This window comes from Pinus tabuliformis, chromosome 2_2, assembly GCF_031772625.1.
Source record: "Pinus tabuliformis cultivar Carrire ecotype Pingquan chromosome 2_2, CPIR1, whole genome shotgun sequence".
NCBI lineage: Eukaryota > Viridiplantae > Streptophyta > Pinopsida > Pinales > Pinaceae > Pinus > Pinus tabuliformis.
Genome location: NC_142300.1, coordinates 547,060,940 through 547,083,587, shown reverse-complemented (window position 1 = coordinate 547,083,587; position 22,648 = coordinate 547,060,940). Strand labels below are relative to the sequence as shown.

Here is a 22,648-nt window from a genome sequence, read left to right as displayed (position 1 = left end):
CACCGCGTTTAGTTTTGTCCCTGAATTCCTTTCGCATTTCTGAAATTACATTTATATATTGCTCTGAGATTTACTTCTTGCAATTTGCTTTCACTGTCGCTAATTTTTTTTAACTCATTTGGGTAGAAATTGTAACCTGGGGAAAACAATATCAATTATATGATAAAAAGACACTGTCGCAAACCACCCAAGTAGTTACCGACCCGGGCATGGCAATATTTGTGGAAGTTCAGAGCAAGACGATGAAGAGAAGGTTCCAGAATGATAATGGTTACATAAGTTTCAATGGCCGATGTAGTTTACTAGTGAAATGAAACTAAATGACACAGGCGGTCAACCAGAGATGACATAAAAAAAAGAGAACCTTTATTACCAAAATTGTGTGTCCTTTGAACCCATAGAATTTACAAAATACATCTTATATTCTGGCGGTTGGGCGGCCTTCCTGCTGCAGCACCAACAGGTGATCGATCCCTTTCCCTGTCCCTCTCTTTCGTGACCCAACTGAACTGTGTTCCAATTTCAGTTTGGAGCCCAACAGCTGAGATACACCGCGCATCACATTGAATCTTCATTTAATTCTGCGTTCTTTCATTTTACTGCGGCTTCAGCGGGTGATCGATACCTCTCTCTATACCTCTCTATCGTGACGCAATTGAAGTGTATTTCAATTTCAGTTTGGAGTCCAGCAACTGAGAAACATCACGCATCTCAATGAATCATCCTTTAATTCTGCTTTCTTTGATTTTCCTGCTGCTTCTTGAACACGGGGAGTCAGATTCGATTCAGAAACCGAAGAAGCAATAGCAGATTTCAGGGCAACGGCAGCAGCGCCAACGCTAGTGGCAGAAGCAATCCCAAAAGTATTAGGAGACATAGAGAATAACTTGGGCGTTATTAACAGATTCTTGAAGTTGAAGGCCTTCTGATCTGTGAAGATTCTGAAACCCTCGATTGCTCCCACAGCCGCCATACAGGAAGCCCTCTTTGAAATAGAATTCATCTTTCTTTTTTTTCCCTTCCTTTCTTTGGATTTAGATTTTCTCTTGGATAGCAAACACAACAATAGCAATTGTGAAGTTGCAGACTGAGATTGCACTTGAGATTTAGTTGGGTATTTATGTGTGTGTAGGTTACCAACAAAGCCAACAAGCAGGGAAGATAACACCATATAAAAAACCAAAACCGGTGATATATGTTAGGACAAGACCCTATAAAACCAAAACCACTGGTACATGATAAAAACATATAATTAATTCGTCGGCTGATGTCAGGAATCCAGTCCAATCCGTTGCTGGTTTTGCTTTTAGTTGTGGGCTGCTTTCCGGTTGTAAGTGTGGTTTTGCTCGAGAAAAGAATACCGTAGGAATCGCGGTTTTGGTAAAAGGTGGGCGCCCGTTTCCAAAGCCTCCCCACCCACCTTCTGAGCCCTCGTCATGGCCTAACCATCCAATATATTTTTCATATTTTATTTACGAATCTATTCACTTGGAGTATCCAAAATTCCGATATCTTCGAGCATCTTTTCGTCATGGCATCAATATTCTTCGAATAATTAAAGGGATTCGTCCACTTTATAACCCGAACCTGTAAAAATAATTATATTTTGATTTACAAAAGTAAAATAGATATATATTTTATTAAAAAATTATTAATTTCTGCTGGCCTAAAATACCCTATAAAATAAAAATTTATAATTTCAATTAAAATTAAATTAATAAAATCATCCTCCGTGAATCTAAATGTGAAATATATATTATAAAATTAAGTTATTGTTTTTAAAAGAAAGGTTATAGTATTAATAATGATAAATATAAATTTCATATATATACTGTTAAAGTCAAATATTTTGTGAAAGTCATATAATAAAGGACGGGTTACATGGATACATTTTGATAATTTAATTTTGGATCTATGTTAATGTGAATTAATTTATTTTAAAATTTCAAGTATATTTGTTGTGTTTAATGTTAATTTCATTTAAAACAAAATTATAATAAATTTTGATTTTTTGTTGAAAAGAAATATATTAGATTTATGAACAGAATCTACTCTTTTAAAAAAGATGCAAATCTATCATGGTTATTATTACCTAGGCTAAGATGATTATGATTTGTAGTATTCTAAGATTTATACAATAACAATGTTAATTGACAGCATTCAACAACACTACTAAGTATGTTATTTTTATTAAGTTTATTGATTGTTCACTTTATTTCTAAAACCATGCAAAAAAGCATGCTATATGGATGTTATAGTATAATTCCTAGTGCATAAATATGATGATAACAATAATTATGTGACATTCTTCAAAGCTTGTTTAAAAATCTCAACTAAGCATTAATTTTTTTTTGCTACAAGCAATAATTTTACGAGTGATATGTCTCATATATCTTGAGCTTAAAGCATGAGGAAAGATGGTGATAGGGACATTGTCAAAATATTTGATACACAAAATATCAGTCACCCTAATATCAAAATTGGGATGAATTTCTACAGTAAAGAATCTTGTTGTATTTTTCTCAAATGTAAATATGTCCAACTTATATATTATTTTTTTAATTAATAATAATAATAATTATTATAATAATTTAAAATAAACTTATATTTAGTTAATTTTTTATTTTTTATTTTTATTTTAGCAATATATGCATTATAAAGTAAGTTTTTTGATACTCATAAAAAAATATTATCTATCAATATTTATCAAACATTTAATTTATATAATTACAGTAATAAATAATTCATTATTTAGGGAAAGACTTCTTATTTCAACTTAATGTGGATGAAGATTTGTTGACTTTTTATTTTTTATTTTTTTTAATTGAGGGTCTAGATTGATTCTCAAGGGAATATGCTCAGCATATACTTAGTCTAAATGCTTATCAACCATTGTAATATGTTAGAGAGTTTGTTAGGTTGCATTGCTTTTAATACATTTAATAAATTTGATGTCCCACCAAGTTTTTAGAGATTTTCAAAACATACCTAATTTTAAGAAAAACTCCTTATATCTTGCTTGTAAAAGATAGAAAAGCTTCAACACTTTTATTTAAAAATTAATTAAAATCAAAATTAATAATAATATTTTTATTGCATTAAGTTTTTTTGTTATATATTTATCAATAGTAAATATAAATAAAACTCAATCACATTAGTTTTTTTAATATGATTATACTAATAATAAATTATTTTTTTAATTTTCATTTTATTTTTAAAATAAATAACTTGATTTAAAAACCATAAATGATATTTAAAACAAAAATTTAAAACACTCATAAAAATGTTGAGACAAAGTGATCGTCGTTATGATGAGAGGGGTCACACATCCCCATGTTAGTGAGCTCTTTTTAAAGAGATAGTCTCAATTAGAATTGTAAGGTCAATTTCTCAATAAAAGTTAGGCCTTTATTTTTATCATAAATATGGATTGAATGATTTTTTCCCTAGAAATAAAAAATAATATTGTGATTAATTTTTTTTTAAATAATATTTTTAAGGTTTATATGAATTTATTAGATTTATATAAAATATATAAATGAAATTAATTTTCGAAATATTTTAACGTTAAAAAATTTAAACAATTTAAAAAATCAATTTTCTTTTAGACGATTTAGAGAAATTACCGGAAATTACAAAGTCTATAGAAAGAGGGAAGATTAGATATTATAAAAATAAATTTTAAAATTTAGATATTATAAAAATATATTTTAAAGTTATAATTATAGGTTTTTTTTGGAAAGTTATAAAAACAAATAAAGATTTTGAGAAAAAAAAAGGATATAAAAGAAATTGGGATGTTATTCAATTTTTTATTTCCCAATGAAATTATGATGGAGCTTTGAAAAGGATCATAAGTTGTGTTAGTATACGTAAGTTGTGTCAGTGTAGGAGATATTATAACAAGGGGGCTTCTGTTTTTATCTTTGCATACACTGTAAACAATGAATTACAAATAATGTGGCAAATTCATGACATGTAAAAAAAACATGCACTCTAACATTAATATAGAAAACAATGAATTACAAACAATGTGCCAAATTCATGATATGTAAGAAAAACATGCACTCTAATATTAATATAGAAAAGCATGTCTTAACGAGAGATATATTAACCAAGCTCCCAATTGCATGTAACTAGCTAAATGCCAAGTAATTTTGGCAACAATCAATTGAACTAACCCATTGGCTAGGTATGTAATTAAGTTATTGAAAGAGATTCCAAGTTAATACTAAGCAAGTTAGGAATTATGATCAAAGATAACAAGAAATCAAATGTAGAGAGCAGTCTTTCGGATTAATCACATTGTAAGGATTGGGTCGACATTTCGAACCAACTAATGTGGTTCATCCTCAGGACAAGGTGAGAAACCACACGATCTGAGAGAATAAATAACAAGGATGCATCATGGTTCGCCGTTCAAAACTAACCGTTGGTACAATAAAATTATTAAAGAATATGTGAAAAGATGTTTATTAGGTTAGAAAATAACTGTTATGTGATAATTAATTACTTAATATTGAATTTAAATAATAATATAATCTAAGAATAACTAATTAATATAATATCATTAGTTATAGTTGATTTATTAAAGGTAAGTTAGGTAGAAGACTAGCGGTTATCTTTAATAGATTAGTTGATAATAATTTTAAAATAATAATTAATATATTTATCAATTTAAAATAATAATATTTTCTAAGCATAATTTATAATATTAATAGTTAGATTTAACCTATTCAAAGAGAATAAGGTGGAAAACTAGCCGTTATAATCAATTAGTTAATAATATTATTAAAAAATATTTATATAATAATCTTTGGTTGAGATTAGTTGTTAGGTAAGGAATTAGTTTATAATAGTATTAAAACTAATTTATTTAACAAGTCAAATAATAATATTATCTATGGATAATTTATTTATGTAATATTATTAATTAGGGTTGATGTGATAAAAAAAACTAGCCCTTATCATGATATAGTAAATATTATAAAAAATGAATAGTTTTTATAATTTCTATGTAATAAATTAATTAACAATTTTTAATACTATGACCTAAAATAATTACACAAGATTCTATTAGTTGGGGGTGACATAATAAAAGAATATTTAGATCAAACTACAAAGCTAGGAATGATTCAAGATAAGATTTTATGAGTCCATCAAAGGAAAGAGGAAAGTTTTTCATCCTTAAAAAGGAGGAAAGAGAAGATCGGGTAAAGGTAATATCATCAGCAAGATGAAAAGATAGGGTAAAGGAAATCGAAGGGCGACCAAGTTATGAAGTGAGAGTTGGAATCTAGCTTCTACTTAATTTCCAGCCATCATCCCTGTTGAGGTTTTTGGCATGCCTCTCAATCTCAATCGCTTCCCTTAGGCCATCATCCCTGTTGAGGTTTTTTCCATGCCTCTCAATCTCAATCGCTTCCCTTAGCTTCTTGTGGTGGAAGTGATCAATCTTAGCAATGACCTTGGATTCCTCAATGTAGACATGGTGTTTTGATTTCTCAGCATGTTCTGCAAAAGCCGAGGTGCAGGAGCGATTGTGTCTGATTGGCATGTTCACCGATCCTCTGATTAATAGATCTTCCTGTTTCTCCAATGATATTATAAATTATTCACCTTATTCTCATTGAATAGGTTAAACCTAACTATTAATATTATAAATTATGCTTAGAAAATATTATTATTTTAAATTGATAAATATATTAATTATTATTTTAAAATTATTATCAACTAATCTATTAAAGATAACAGCTAGTCTTCTACCTAGCTTACCTTGAATAAATCAACCCTAACTAATGATATTATATTAATTAGTTATTCTTAGATTATATTATTATTTAAATTCAATATTAAGTAATTAATTATCACATAACATTCATTTTCTAACTTAATAAACATCTTTTCACATATTTCTACATAATTTTATTTTACCAATGGCTAGTTTTGAACGGCTTACCCTGAACCATGATGCATCCTTGCTATTTATTCTCTCAGATCATGTGGTTTCTCACCTTGACCTGAGGATGAACCACATTAGTTGGTTCGAAAAATCGACTAATCCTTACAATGTGATTAATCAAAAAGACTGCTCTCTACATTATGGAGATCTTAAAAGAAATCAAATGAAAAAAACAAATTGAAGCATTTCATCAACTCTAATAAAGAGCATTAAATTATCAAATTCTTTTCATAATATTATATTTAATCATGTCGGGCCAACAAGTTATCAAATAAACTTATGCTAAAGTAGATTGGGAACCAGTACTTTTATTGACACGATGACAAAGACACATAGACAATGAAGTCTTCAATAAATTAAGAGAATTAAACAAGGAAGATGGTTCTCTTGCCAACAATGTCATGTATTAAACATCCTCCCAACCAACTAATAATAGTGGACTTGGAAGCTATCACTATCTTGGTGGACAGACTAGAGGAAAAGGGCATGCAATGTCCTTGATGAAGTGTGAAAGAAGATCATCGATGTCCTTCAAAGGACCATCTTTGTGTCATCATCAACAAGTAGGGGCTAAAAGAATAAAATAAGACAAACCAACATGTATACAAGAGTTATTGCAACATAAAAAATGGGTCATGTTTAATGTAAAAAGCCATTAAGTATCAAATTAGGTACCTTCTTCAAACTTCGCACTAGCTTATGACTTTATGCAATTTTTCAAGTTCAGGTATGGGAGACCATCATAAAGCCCTATTAGGTGTGCCAATACCCAAGAATTGGAAGAAATCAATCAAGGTGTAAATGCAAATGACTATGATATGACTTGGGATTTACTTTACGGTAACAGTGCCTTTAACATGCAAAGCCAAATATAACAATCATCTCCATGGGTTCCTTTATAGAGGGGGCATTTCATGCATTGAGTTACTCTTTCCTTGGAACTATGTCTTTCCTCCCTTTTCTTTTCACTTTTCTTTGTATTATTTGTTTTTGCTTTCAAAATTTCCTTTTGATGTATATGCATTTCATTGTATAGGGGTTGAGATACTTTTAATTAAGTCATTTTTTTGCTTGTGGATCTATTACGCTAAGACATGGGGGGTGACCTCACAACAAGGGGTAGAGCTCAAGCTTGTTTGGCTTTCAACTTAACATTATTTATCCCTTCATTTTCTTTTTCACTTTGAAATTTATAGCAATGCTCATTCTCTTTCTTGTTTATATAGTTTCATCATCACCAAGCACCCTAACCCGTTCTTCTTGTAAGAGTATGAGATATAGATTTTCTTTTCAGGTACATGTAATAACCAACCCAAAAATCAACAACAAAAATAAAGAATGGAATGTATTAAATATAAAGAGATTACGTACACATTACTCAAAAGAAACATTAACACCCCTCTTTCCAAAACTGAATAACACTTTTAAAATACCAACCTAGATCCATCTAACTCTGGATCTATCATGTGCCGAGAGAGATCAAATCCCTCGAGGTGCAAACCTTCTTTTTGGAGTGTGGAATTTGAGGAAAGGTTTGCACCTCGAGGGATTTGATCCCTCTCGATGCATGATAGATCCGAAGTTAGATGGATCTAGGTCGGTTCCAGTTGAGGGCGACAATGACACATTTTTGGATTATCATTATTATGTATATGTTTGAGATAAACTTCATACTTTGAAATTTACGTTATGCTTTCTTTGTTTGACATGACTATATCATTCTCTTCTTTAATTTTGTTTTTGTTGCTTGCCTTGAATGGTTTGTACGTTTGCGCTTTGATGCTTTGAGTGGTTTGTGTGTTTATGTGTTTGGATTTGGATGGTAATGTTTGTGAATGTTACAATTGTTGTGTTATATTTCTATATGTGTATGTAATTGTTTGTTAGTAATTAGTTGGTGATGAAGTTCAGGGAGACAATATTTTCGATAGTGCAACAAGATTGATATTGCACATATATTTCATTTAACTTTAGGTATCACAACTTTTGATAATTAATAATTCTTAATAGTTTCCCTTTAGCCATTACTAAATAAATTTTGAAGAGTAGTTTTAATAATTTATTGCATCAATATTACTCTTGAAATCATTTGTTTCATTGCTAATGTTTGAAATAATTTATTTCCTTCAAAATATTTTGATGATTTTTTTATCTATAGTTTGTTTTGCAAAATTCAAGAAATAATGTAATTTTGATTTTTTTTAATGAGTGGTTAGATTTACAAAATATTTAAAGTATTTGTTAGTTTTTCCATCTTTTCATATCGATTATAAGAAAAGGATAGTTGAGAATGTAAACCATTCAATTCGTTAGCTCATACTATTGTAGTAAACAACATACCTTGTCTCTCTTGCTATCCAATATTAATAAATTGAATTACTATAACACAAAAATCAACGCAAATTGTCAATCATTTTTTTGTGCTTACACTAAAATCAATGCACATTGTTAATACAATAACTTTAAGTTAATGTACCATCATACATCGAGTTACTTTAAATCAGAAATCATCATCTCCACTTAAATCAATGCGTCCAATGCATGCAATAAAATAAGATTAGAAAACATCTACACTGAAATCAATGAATCTAATGCAAGCAATCAAATATGATTATAAATCAACATCGACACTAAATTCAATGCATCTAGTGTAAGCAATCAAATAAGATTAGAAATCAGCGTCTACACTGAAATCAATGCATCTAGTGCAAACTATCAAATATGATTAGAAATCAACATCTACACTAAAATCAATGCATCCAGTGCAAGTAGTCAAATAGAATTAGAAATCACCATCTACACTGAAATCAATGCATTTAGTGCAAGAAATCAAATAGGATTAGAAATCATAATCTACATTGAAATCAATGCATCTAGTGCAAGCAATCAAATAGCATTAGAAATCACCATCACCATCGAAATCAATGCATATAGTGCAAGCAATCAAATAGAATTAGAAATCAACATCTACACTGAACTCAATGTATCTAGTGCAAGCAATCAAATAGAATTAGAAAAAATCTATACTGAAATCAATGCATCTAGTGCAAGCAATCAAATAGGATTAGAAATCAACATCTACACTAAAATCAATGCATCTAGTGCAAGCAATCAAATATCATTAGAAATCAACATCTACACTGAAATTAATGCATCTAATGCAAGCAATCAAATAGGATTAGAAATCACCATCTACCATGATTTCAATGCATTTAGTGCAAGAAATATTCTTCCCTCTCTCCCCCCTCCATCTATATCTATATCTCCCTCCCTCTCCTTTATCTCTCGACCTCACCCCAAACATGTACCCTCTCTCTCCATCTCTTCATTTTCACTCCCCCCTTTCTCTCTCACTCCACTTTTCTCTATGTATGTATTTTTCTTCCCTCCCTCTCTCCCCTTCCAAATCAATCTCTTTGTCCTCCCTCTCTCCTCCTCTCCCTCCCTCCCTCTCTCCTCCTCTCTCTGAATTTGTCTCTCTCCCTTCCTCTCCCATCTCCCTCTCTCCCCCTATCTCTCTCTCTCTCTCTCTTTTACCTCCAACCCTGTCATTATCTCCCTCTCTTTCCCCTTCTCTCTCTCCCCCTCTCTCCCCCCTCCATATTTGTGTCTCCTTCTCTCTCTCTCACCCTTCTCTCCCTCTCTCACTCATTTCCTTGCCTCTCTCTTCATTCATCCTCTCTCATCTTCTTTAGTTTATCTCTTAATGAAAACAATCAAATAGGATTAGAAATCACCATCTATATTGAAACCAATGCATCTAGTGAAATAATTCTTCTTCCCTCTGTCTACCCCCTCCATCTATATCTATATCGCCCTCCATCTCTCCTTCTTTATCTCTCTAACTCACCCCCCCCCCAAAGACACATGCTTTCTCCCTCGATATTTATCTATCTCTTCCTCTCTCTTATTCCCTCTCTTCACCTTCCATCTATATATATATCTCTCTTTGTCTCTCTTTATCACCCCCAGAACATACGCGCTCTTTCTCCATATTTATCTATATCTCACTCCCTGTTCCTCTCCCTCTCTCTCTTTCTTCTCCTTCTCTCCCTCTCTCCCCCCTTTTATCTCTCTTCCCTCTTGCTCTCCTCTCTTCCTCTCTCTCCATCTCCCTTATCACTCCCTGTCTCCACCTTTCTCTCTATGTGTCTTTCTTCTTACCTCCCTCTTTCTATCCCTTCCTCTCTCTTTCTCTCTCTCACATCCAAGCTTTATTCCTTCCTCTCTCTCCCTTTCTATCCTACCTCCCTTTGTCTCTCCCCCTGATCTCTCTGTCTTGTCTCTCTCTCTCTGTCTCCACCCTCCAATTTTGTCACTATCTCTCCTTCTCTCCCCCTCTTCTCTCTGTCTCCACCCTCCAATTTTGTCACTATCTCTTCTTCTCTCCCCCTCATCTCTCTATCTCTCATTTATCTCTCTGTCTTACCCCCAAACATATACACTCTCTCTCCATCTCTCCCTTGTCACTCCCTCTCTCTCTCTCTCTCTCTCTCTATGTGATTCTTCTTCCCTACCTCTCTCCTCCTGTCTCTCAAGTCCTCTCTCTCCCTTCCTCTCACTCCCTCTATCTCTCCACCTCTATCACTTTGTCTTGGTTCTTCTCTCGCATACATATCTAGAGTTAATATATTTTTTTCCATTGGAAAAATCATAATCTTATATTTATGTTTGAAAAACTACATGTTGTGGATGCCTTTCGGCATATGCCGCATTGGCCTATTGCCCTTTCTGTAAAATTTTTTCAAAAATGGTGCTTTGTTTTTGTCAAAAAAGATGCATGAGTACTTCATCACCACGCAGGGTGTTTAGTTCAGAAAGACACTGAAAATACAAGAAAATAATGTACATGGTGGGAAAAAGTCAGACTTTTCACCCTTTTTTCTTCTCCATCTTTCTCCAAACCCCTTGTGACTCTGTTGGAGTTATAAGTGCTAGTGTTGTTTCAGCCATAGGTTTTGGGTTGTCCTTGTCAGAGTCTGATGTGTCTGAAATGTGTTGCCATTTAGATCTGCTTGTATCCATATTTTCTGTTGGCCTTGCCAGTTCTGTGGCTATATGTACCTGTGGATTTGTATCTTCAACCTCTGATTCTTTGTTCATCTGGTTGGTTTCATTGGGGACTGCGTATTCCTCTTCTTCCTCCTCCTCATGTTCCGAGGGTGGTGGAGGGATTTGCCACCCCTTTGCTTGTTTTCTAGTTTTCTTCTTTCTGCGGTTGTCTTTATTGGCTACTGGACATGTGCCTTGTAGGTGTCCTGTTTGTCGGCATATTCTGCATCTGAATGCAGTGTTTTCATAATCTAGTACCTGAGTCCAGCTCCTCTGTCTATGCTTCAGCTGAATTTGGTCTGGTAGACCTTTGCTGAGGTCTACTTCCACACATATTCGTGCAAAAGTATAAATTCTTTCCTCCAGTCGTTGGGTATCCATTTTGATGTAGCGCCCAATAGTATTGCCGATTCCAGCTAGTACTTGATGATTCCAAAGATGGAGTGGGAGATTGTGTAGACACACCCAAACTAGCATCTTAGAGACTATCATTGTATTTGCATCAAATTCTGGAAACCATGGTGTAATGAAGAGTCCTGTGGATCCCCAGAACCAGGGTCCTTCCTGTATTATTGTGTCTCTGTCCTCTGCTGAAAGAAATTATACAATGAAAAAACCCTTGGAGCAGAGATGTATTTCACATTGTGTGGTCCAGTTCGTGAAGATCCAATGAAAAAGATCAACCGGTTTGGGCCAGAAGCAGTTGAATCTGCATTTTCTTTCATAAATGACGCAGTGCTCATCTGTTTCTGGTATATCTATGTTGTATTCTGGTATATGAGTTAGTTGATCCACAATGTATGGCCTTGCGTCCATACCTATTTGATTTGGTGCTGCTCCATCTGTATTTTTCCCTTGTAGTATGTTTTTAAAGGATATGCTGCCTACTTTATTCCCTTGTTGTGTTCCTATGAATTTTGTTGAACCAATCCCACTTCCTTCACCCCTATGAGAGTTCCTGTTGTTGACCGTTGCACCCCCTCTTATTCTCAGATTGAGAATGATTGTTGACAGGGGTGCAATTTTATAGTCCCATAAGTATTTTGTATCCTAAAGAGCTCTGCCCCCATGTATCAGATTTTGTGATCTGATGGGGTATCCTAGTTGTTGCATTATGCGTTTCTGCATTTGTTTTACAGAGTCTGTCACTTTCACCCATATTAATTTCGATTTTCCCTCCGGGGTTTTTACACAAACCTGGAAGCTGTGGGCATTTACATGTGGACCAGATCTTGTTTCCAGCTGCTCCTGGTTTGTCCTGTCCGGCGTTTTATGATGTGGATTTTCCTGCGAGAGATCAAACCCTGAGATGCTGCAACGCAGCTTTATCTCACCGCCAGTCAGCTTACCCTTCCTTCTTTCTTCAACATTAATGCCCCAGGTGCCATATAGGTGGGGTATCGTGGCCTTTGTGGGCACCTAGATCTGTGATTTACATGTATTTTGATCTTCTATGTATCTGAGTTGTATGATATCGGCTCTACCCATAATGCCAACTATCATGGGAAGTTTAGTTAACCCAGATCCATTCCAGATCCGGCCAAAAGCAACACTGCCAAATTCTATTTTGCATAAATGGTATAAGATATGTTTTTGCTGCCTTACCTTTGGGCATTTCCTGTTTGCCGCTACAAGTTGGTCGCCGTGGGCCACTTTGCCATGGATCTGTGTCAGCGTGTAACTGAATGCCTGTAAAGATGCCAAAACGATGATTTCATGTGCCCTCCACATTGCTTCCGGGCATGCTTCCGTGTTTTTGTCATTGCAGCGGTTCCAGAGAGCTGAATCTATCAGGTTTGTGACGGATTGAGAGGTGAAAGTCAACTGTAGAAAGGCAACAGTTTTCCTTTGTGTTTCAGAAGCTCGATCTGTCGCTCCAAGTTCCAGATCTTCAATAGATCTCACGTCTTCCATAAGAGGGTAGCAATTCCCCAACCGCAAGTAGTCTTCCTTCCCATTTCGATTGTTCTGCTTCAGCTGCGCGATGAAGATCTTTGTCCAGTTGATTCCAGCGGCAAAAGGGCAAGCTGCAGTTGCGGCGGCCATTTTCTGCAAACCCTAGTTCTTCCCCACCCAATACTCCCACTTTCAATTTTTCACTTTATTACTGACGAACCTAGATTTAATATATGTCATGATATATTATAATATAACAAATTTAATATTATATTAAAAATAATATTGTATTAATCCTAAGTTATTAAATTTAATGATATTTTTTTATATAGCATGATAACAAAATTTTCAAATATTACAACTTTGACGTGGAAATATTTATGTCTTTAGAGATTTTAATATATCCATAGGGTATGGTTTTCCTTGAATCATTTTACAAATATTTAATTAAAAGGAATATTAAAAGATTTTGGATTATTTGTGTTGAAATAAACTTTTTACTTTATTTTACAAAATAGTATTGACTTTAATAAATAGTAAAGATGTTTAAAATTTTCCCTGATTTAGACTTTTAATGTGGTAAAATTGTTGAAGATAAATTTATAATCCATTGAAATTCAACCTATATGATAAAATAATTATTAAACCGATAAGATAATTGTAACAATACAATTATCTTATGCTTTTAATTTCAATTTTAATGACAATGTAACAAAGCTTTAAAAAATAATAAAGCAAACTAAAAAATTAATAACTCCGTCCCCACCGTCGGAATACATCCCGTGGAACATTGTTCACATTCTTAAGGTTGTTTTCTTAGAGCAGTAAATAAAATTTTCAACCTTATGGTTGTTTTCTTAGAGCAGTAAATAAAATTTTCAACCTATGTAATGTAATTCGATTCTAGTTAATAAAAGTTGGCCTTTGCCCTGCGGTTAGTTAGTCTTGAATTTCTTCGCAATGCACATGGTTCGAATTATTCTGAGATTCACTTTCATTGTGGTCAAGAAATTTTATACATTTCGGTTGAAATTGAAACCTCAGGAAAACAATACTTAATTATACGATCGAAAGCCAGTGCTGCAAACAACCCAAGTGGGTACCAAATGAAATCGAAACCTCAGGAAAACCAAATTTAATTATAAGATCAAAAAGACAGCCCTGCAAAGAAGCCAAGTGGGTACCGAGCCGGGGATTGAAATATTTATGGAAGTTCAGAGCAAGAGGGTGGGTACCGAGCCGGGGATTGCAATATTTATGGAAGTTCAGAGCAAGAGGATGAAAAGGATGTTACAGAATATGATTATGGCTACATAAATCTGTGAATTGCCCATGTAATCTAGATTACAGTGAAATGAAGATTGAGATCAAAAGAGACAGCTTTCTTTTACCAAAATGATGTGTCCTTCGAACACATAAAATTGCATTCAATTCATCATTTACAAAGTACATTCATATTATACAACTTGTATTCCGGGAGTTGCAGGGCGTCCATCTGCTGCAGCGCCAGCAGGTGATCGATCCCTCTACCTATTCCTCTCTATCGTGACTAAATTGAATTGTATTTCAATTTCAGCTCGGAGCCCAACAGCTGAGATACATCACACATCTCAATGAATCATCCTTTAATTCTACTTTCTTTGATTTTGCTGATTTTTCTTGAAGATGGGGATTTAGATCTGTGTCAGTGGCCGAAGAAGCAGTAGCAGATTTCTGGTCAACAGCAGCAGCGCCAACGGCAGTGGCAGAAGCAATCCCCAACGTATTAGGAGAAATAGAGAATAACTTGGGCGTTATGAGTACATTCTTGAAATTGAAAGCCCGCTGATCTCTGAAGATCCTGAAACCCTCGATGGCTACCATGGCCGCCATACACGAAGCCCTCTTTGAAATAGAACTCATCTTTCTTTCTTCTTTTCTCCGGATTTGATTTGGACACACACAAAACAAACAACAATAACGATCGTCAAATTGCAGAATGAGATGACATTCTGAGATTTAGTTGTATATTTATATGCGTGTAGGTTATGCAGGAAGCCAACAGGAAGGGAAGACGACACTGTATAAAACCCAAACCACCGGCATAGAATAAAAGGCATATAATTACTTTTGTCGGCGGTATCAGGAAGCCAATCCAACGCGTTGCTGGTTTTTCATTTGGTGGTTGTGGGCGCTTTCTGGCTGTAAGTGCGGTTTTGCTCATCACAAGAATAACGTAGAAAACGCGGTTTTAGGAAAAGGTGGGCGCCCGTTTCGAAACACTGGCCTGTGCCCACCTTGTCAGCGCTTGTCATGTCCATGTTGTTTACTTACTTGGCAGTGCCACATTTCTTTGGTTTATGAATTCCATGCATCTCGTCATCGTCCGCATTAAATTCTTCAAATATATTAGATGTGATTGTTACTAACGTTTTTCATTGATTAAGCAGAAAAGATCATAATTAATCTGCCTAAAAATTTAACTAAGTTATAAATCCTAAAATACGATGTTTGGACAGTTTTTCATATGTAGTGGCGGTTTACATGGAGTTTCTTGGGGACCATTTTTAGGGTTTTTGTTTTTCCAGTGGGCCTGCGTGCCCTTACAATTTGATCGCTGTATTGAACACTTCTTGGCTCAGTGTTGCATACATACACAGTGCGGCTAACGTTTATTTTCATTATTAGAAACATTCATAAAATTTATTCTCTATTCTCATATAAATATATTAAATAAAAGTATATAAAATTAATTACAAATTTTAAATATTCTCTAAAAATATAAATAAAAGTTAACAATACTCGAGCTCCACAAATTTTACCTAATTACCTAATTGATTGATTGATTGATTTATTATTTTTAAAAGGTTTTCATTTATTTTATTTTTATTTTTTTAATCAATAAAATAAATCTATGAAATTTAAAAATTTCCAAATTTGTTTTAAATTTTATTTAGTAAATTATTTTATAAAAATATGTTAAAATATTTTAATTCCCATATAAGATCGTCCAATGTTTGATGGTTTTATATATAGATGTTAATCTAACTTTGCAACTCTCCACATAGATGTTCGAAGACAATCCCCCACATATAAACCGTCAACACTTGATGTAGCTTTTGATTAGCTAGGATAATGGAACTAAGCCTTCATCAATAGAGATTGTTTCTTCTGGAGTTGCAGGACATAGAAAGAAATAGGCAATTTAATGCAAAAGGGTTTGGAGCCTCTCCTTAGCCTTTAGCTCCCACACTTCAAGATGGATCTTAACACCCCTTTTCCCCAATCATGCAAGTTATGGTTATTGCAAAACATAGTGCTAGTTCAATTTGTTCCTATTCATCCTTTTATTGACACCTCTTCCCCTTATGGTGCCTTTCTCTAGCTCTCATAGTGAGAACCTTCTAAGGTGTACCAAAGCAAAGAATGATGTTGTTTTCATAGCTAAAACTTTTCAGCACTATATCGCACTCATTGTTTAGCAAAAGTTGCATTTAATTGAGAACTCAATTAAAAAGGAATGAGTCCTAGGGAGCAATGAAGTAGCGAATTCAATGGTCCATGAATTTGTGCCAAACCTCACCTTCAGTTGCACCAAGGATACTAAGTTTTATCATATTTTTCAATTATATTAGCATGTCAAATCCTGTGTGCTCAATGTTGTTTTGAATCAAGAGCAAGACTACACCAAGCTTTAGCAACATTTGGACCATTTAGAAAAGCGGAGTTGTAACTAACTTATTCTTAGCTTCTAGTTGGGCAAGAAGCATGGGGACATCATCCTTTCAAAAGTTCTTTACTACTTCCAAGATAACCCTATTGAAATTTTGGATGCCAATGATGCTCCTATGGATCTCGCTCCACCTTAATTGCAGTTTTCAATCATGAATTTAGATTTTGCACTTCATAGATTTTATTGTTTTTCAAATATTTCATGCACCATGGATCTCCAATCCAAAAAAGGTTTGATTTCCTTTATGCCAAACCCTCTATATTGTTTGGATAGCCTTAGTATTATGACTCTTACTAATGGTGAGGTGTTACCTAATTTCTTTTAAAGTAGGCTTTTTGGTTTTATAATTTTAGATAATCTCCATGTTCTAGCAAATTGTATAGAATTTCTACTCTATTGTGATAAGAGAATTTGGGTATCTTGTTGTAAACCCACCTATTTTTTTTATAATTTTAACTCGATATACTATATTGCTTTTTATATAATAAAAAAATAAATTTATTTATTTTTTCATTTCCTTGGAAAGAAGTCACAACCTTTCATTAGCATAATGAAAATAGTTACATTATGTAGAAACATAATAAAAGCATGATTTCTAGACATAAATGTCACTAACATAAATAGTTGATTCAGGCATTTCTCTCTGAAAACAAAAAGACAGTATATCATAAGGAGCTATAGTTTTTTAAGGAGAGCCTTAAAATCTATATACATATGCATAGATAGATAACAATCATTGATCACAAAAACTATGAAGACGGACAAGAAAGCAAAAGGCCGTTGTTGACGAAATTCCACTAAACAACAATAAGAGATGCATCTGAAACCTGTTATGCATAAACAGGCGATGATAAAACTCAAAATATTCACCATCTAGATGTTGCCTACCCATAATCCAACAATAAACCCTCTTTAGAAAATGAGTCATTTAGCTCATCCCATTTCATATAAATATACTAACATGTTTATAAATAATCTTAATTAATGTAAAATCAAAATATTTAATTTGCAAATAAAAAATATACCTCGCCTATATATATATATATATTAAATTACAGTGATGTAAAATCCAAACATTTAACTTGCCAATAAAAAAATATATTTTATAGTTTTATAGGGAATAACAAAATTGCGTAACTAGCACAACCACATTAGATCATGTGGTTGATATACACTGAAGGCGTATATTAATCAAATTATTATTATGATTATTATTACTATTATTATGATTATTATTCTTAATACAATATTATTAATTAATAATGCTAATAAATTAATTTTAATAGCATTATTAATTAATAAATATTAATTAATTTTTTTTTTTTATCTTTATCATAATTAATTAATTAATTAAATAAACTCAAGGATTTATATTTAACCCAAAGACTAATATTAAAAATCCTATGAATAACATTATACCCTACAAATATGAACCCTTAGATTAATAAACCCAATAGATTTATGTTATAAACCCAAGGAAATAATAAACAGAACGGATTTATACTAAAAAACCAAGGAATTAATAATATTATACTCTAGGAATATAAACCCTTATACTGATAAACTCAATGGATTGATATTATAAACCCAAGGGATTGATATTATAAACCCAAGGTATTATAAACCCAGAGGAATGATATTAAACCCAATCGATTAATACTAAACCTTATGAATAATATTACACCCTAGGATTTATATCATAAACCCTATGAATAATATTACACCCTAGGAAAATGAACCATCAGATTAATAAAACCAACATATTAATATTATAACCTGAATAGAATAATAAACCCAAGAGAGTAATATTAAACTTAAGGGATAAACCCAATGTATTAATGTTATAAATCCGAGATATATAAATCCTAAGATAAATACTATAAACCCTAAAATAAATATGGTTGATTTTCATATTGAGACAATGTTTGTCACAATGCGAGATTTGACCATGGTTGATTTTCATATTGAGACAATATTTGTCACAATGTGACATTGGATCATGGTTGTGTATGATTGACCATGATTATAAACCCAAAGGATTTACATTAAACCCTAGGATGAATATTATAAACCTTATGAATAATATTATACCCTAGGAATATGAACCCTGAAATTGATAAACCCAAGGGATTGATATTATAAACTCAAGGGATTAATACTAAAAACCCATGGGATTATAAACCCAAGGGAATAATATTAAACCCAAGGTATAAATAGTATAAACGCAAGGTATATAAACCTTAAGATAAATATTATAAACCCTAAAATAAACATGGTTGACCACGGTTTATTTTCATATTGACAAAATATTTGTCAGAATGCGACGTTGGAATATGGTTGACCATGATTGATTTTCATATTGAGACAACCTTTCTCACAATGTGATGTTGGACAATGGTTGATTGTGGTTGATTTTCATATTGAGACAATATTTTTCACAATGTAATATTGGACCATGGTTGACCATGGATGGCCATGTTATCACAATGTGACGTTGGACCAAAAGACTACCTTTGTCACAATGTGACTATGGTTATTGACCATGGTTGATTTTCATATTGAGACAATCTTTGTCACAATGTGATGTTGGAACATGGTTGAACATGGTTGTCACAATGTGATGTTGGACCAAGAGACAATCTTTATCACAATGTGACCATGGTTGACCATGATTAACAATGGTTGACCACGGTCGATTTTCATCCGTTAGGTATTTATTTTTAATCCTTTGGGTTTATTATTCCCTTAAGTTTATAATGTTTATCTTAGTATTTATATACCTTGGGTTTATAATAGTAATCGCTTAGGTTTAATATTATTCCCTTGGGTTTATAATACCTTGGGGTTTTAGAATTAATCCCTTGGGTTTATCAATTTAAGGATTCATATTTTTAGCGTATAATATTATTCATAAGGTTTATAACATTTATCCTAGGGTTTAGTATAAATCCCTTGGGTTTATATTCATGGTCAACTATGCGCAACCATGGTCCAATGTCATATTGTGACAAAGATTGTCTCAATATGAAATCAACCATGGTCAAATGTTGCATTATGACAAAGATTGTCTCAATATGAAAATTAACCATCGTAAAACATGGTCAAGCATATTTATTTTATTGTTTATAGTATTTATTTTAGGGTTTATAATATTACTCCCTTGGGTTTATAATATTAATTCATTGGTTTTATTAATCTAAGAGTTCATTTTCCCAAGGTTAATATTATTCCCTTGGGTTTATAATACCTTAGGGTTTTAGAATTAATCTCTTTGGTTTATAATATGAAACCCTTGGGTTTATCAATCTAAGGGTTCATATCCCTTCGGCTTATCAAACCCTTGGTCCGACGTCACATTGTGACAACCATGGTCCAACTTTGCATTGCGACAAAGATTGACTCAATATGAAAATCAACAATGGTTAACCATGGCCAATCATTGTCCAACATCACATTGTGCCAAGGTTGTCTCAATATGAAAATCAATCATGGTGAACCATAGTCCAACATTGCATTATGACAAAGATTGTGTCAATATTAAAATGCAAGAGTGGATGGTGTGTGAGATTTGTGCTACACGTGGTCCTGATAAGTGGGTGGGGACACCTAGATAGGTAGAATTTTGCAAATATTGAGAGTAGGCATTTGTTCCATTGTTAGAATACACTTGGTTGGCTTTAAAGAGATCCTCACCTAAGCAAATGTGCTGCCAAAATTGTGCTTGTTATCAAGGTTATTATTATGAGAGGTGGTGTTGGTAGTCATATCCTCGAAGGATGGAGGAAAGGGTGTTTGATTATGATCATAAGTTATTATTCTCGAGTGATGTAACATAATGATCAATCCTCGCAGAGAGGAAAAATTGCATGAGGTTGAAGCTGCCTCATATGTGTGTTCTTGCAATGTTATGAGACAACTAGAATTTCCATGAAAATAATGATGTGTTGAGCAAAGAAATAGTGAGTGGAAGACATGTTTATTTCCACCTAATCGTGAATTTTCATTAAATCATTGTGGGGTTGGGGGATCTGCGTTGCGGTAGCCACATTGGGGACTAATAATGCCTATCTTTAAATACTTACTTCACATACAAAAAATACATAACATCAAGTTTTCACTTTGTCTAATAACTCTAATTAATTATAAATTAAATTTATACTTTTATATATTAAAATTTGAACTAATTATTACATTATATCTTATATGAACAATAAAACTATTGAAATAAAATGTTGCAACATCAAAATAGTTTCATCCAAACCACATGTTGATATTTCATAAAGACATTGCATTGGATGTTAATTTGAGGTCCATTTCCAAGTGGATTTCTTATACCACATGTTTTAAATATTATTAGGATTTTATCAAAATATTTATAACTTATATTGTGCATTAGTTTAAAGTATATAATAATGTGTGAAGTTGTTAGAGTGCAAAGTTAATAAGAATATGTTGCCTGTAAAAAAAATGAATTTGAATAAGAAGGATAATAATAATTCCTCCTAACTACTGTGATTAAATCTATTTAATAATCAAAAATATATTTTCATATAAAATAATATTATTACATTTCTATTACTTTAAATTAAGAACCTTGATGATAAACCACACTTGTTGGTTCGAAACGCATCGGCCAAAAATTATCTTATGTGATTTCTACCGAAAGACTTTGCTTAATTCATTATGGATCACAGAAGTCTAACAACAACAAAAACAACAACTTATTTGTGAAAATTGAAATTGAATAGAAAAAATTAAAAATATTCCTTTTAAACATGTTAATTAAATTTACATATAAAATAATAAAATTACATTTATATAATCATTTACATATAAAATAATAAAATTACATCTATATTTCTTTAAATTAAACCAGATGTTATTTGTAAAAATTGAATTTGAATTAAACAACATGTTGTGTAAAAATTGAATTTAAATAGAAAGGATGAAAATTATTCCTGCAACGGCTTTGACTAAATATAATTGACAATCAATTATATATTTATATATAAAATAATATAATTACTTTTATGAAAAAATAATATAAATTAAAATAAATTTGAATTAAAAAATAATAATGGTTTTTCCACACCACGATACTTAAACCTAATTAATAGACAATTATATATTTACATATAATATAATTTAACTACTTTCATAGTACTTCAAATTCAACAATGCCTATTGCTCAAGGAAGACCATAAACATGTTTATGTGTTTATTGCTCAGTTTCATGAATATTTGAATATTTCAACAAAAGCCAAGATTCACCACACCATCTACGAATGTTTTTAATGAGAGTAGCTAAACGCTGAACATTTTGAATTTATGGGTAACTACGGATAACAAATCGAACGAGCAATATATCGTACGTAGATACCTTTCTGTTTAACACTATATTCATTTTTATTTATAAAATTTACGTTTTATTATTTAAGATAATTTATATGGTAAAATATTGTTTATAAAATTTTATTAAATTATACAAAATTTTAATAACTAAAATGTATAATTTTCAATGGGAAAAACAAATAACAAATAGTTTACCAAATTACTTAATCTAATTTAAGATTTTTTTAGTTTTAAAAAGAAGTCATGACCCTAGATCTTTTACACTATTTTTTATAAATTTTTTAAAAAGTGCATATTATTATAATAATGACTAAGTAATACATTAAATTAGATTTAATGATTGATAGTGTTTTATATGATATGATATTATCAACTATTTCACTGTGAAAATAAATAAAGCATTTACACCTTCGTCCTAATAAAATCTTTACATTAAAATAGAGTAACTTATCCATAAAGATCAATTGTGCAAATAGAAAATATTCCAATATGGGGCCTGGAGTATGCCCTAAAACTGCTTCTGCTTGGCTAAGAGCTCGTCTTCCTCGGACGTAAGGAAACAGGTTAACGGCCCAAGACCCAGAGGCATCTGGCAGGAGTGAAAGCCTGCTCCCTTACGGACCACCAGCGGGTTATTTCAGGGGGCGTGGTTTTCCTTGATAACAGTGATGTGT

At 32.4% G+C, this 22,648-nt stretch overlaps 2 protein-coding genes across 2 annotated transcripts; both read right to left on the bottom strand.

Annotated features, from left to right (window-relative positions):
* Window positions 1-210: 210 nt before the first annotated feature.
* On the bottom strand, window positions 211-1,174 carry LOC149193791 (uncharacterized). Its single transcript, XM_089406954.1, has one exon. It carries the CDS (start codon window positions 1,169-1,171, stop codon window positions 674-676), a length of 498 nt encoding a protein of 165 aa, XP_089263080.1. The 5' UTR covers window positions 1,172-1,174; the 3' UTR covers window positions 211-673.
* A 13,117-nt stretch (window positions 1,175-14,291) lies between these two features.
* LOC149193790 (uncharacterized) lies at window positions 14,292-14,985 on the bottom strand. Its single transcript, XM_089406953.1, has one exon. It carries the CDS (start codon window positions 14,810-14,812, stop codon window positions 14,483-14,485), a length of 330 nt encoding a protein of 109 aa, XP_089263079.1. The 5' UTR covers window positions 14,813-14,985; the 3' UTR covers window positions 14,292-14,482.
* Between the last annotated feature and the right edge of the window lie 7,663 nt (window positions 14,986-22,648).

Excerpts from the sequence above, each read along its gene's own strand:
- LOC149193790 (XM_089406953.1), bottom strand. The coding sequence starts at position 14,812 with ATGAGTTCTATTTCAAAGAGGGCTTCGTGTATGGCGGCCATGGTAGCC.
- LOC149193791 (XM_089406954.1), bottom strand. The coding sequence starts at position 1,171 with ATGGTGTTATCTTCCCTGCTTGTTGGCTTTGTTGGTAACCTACACACA.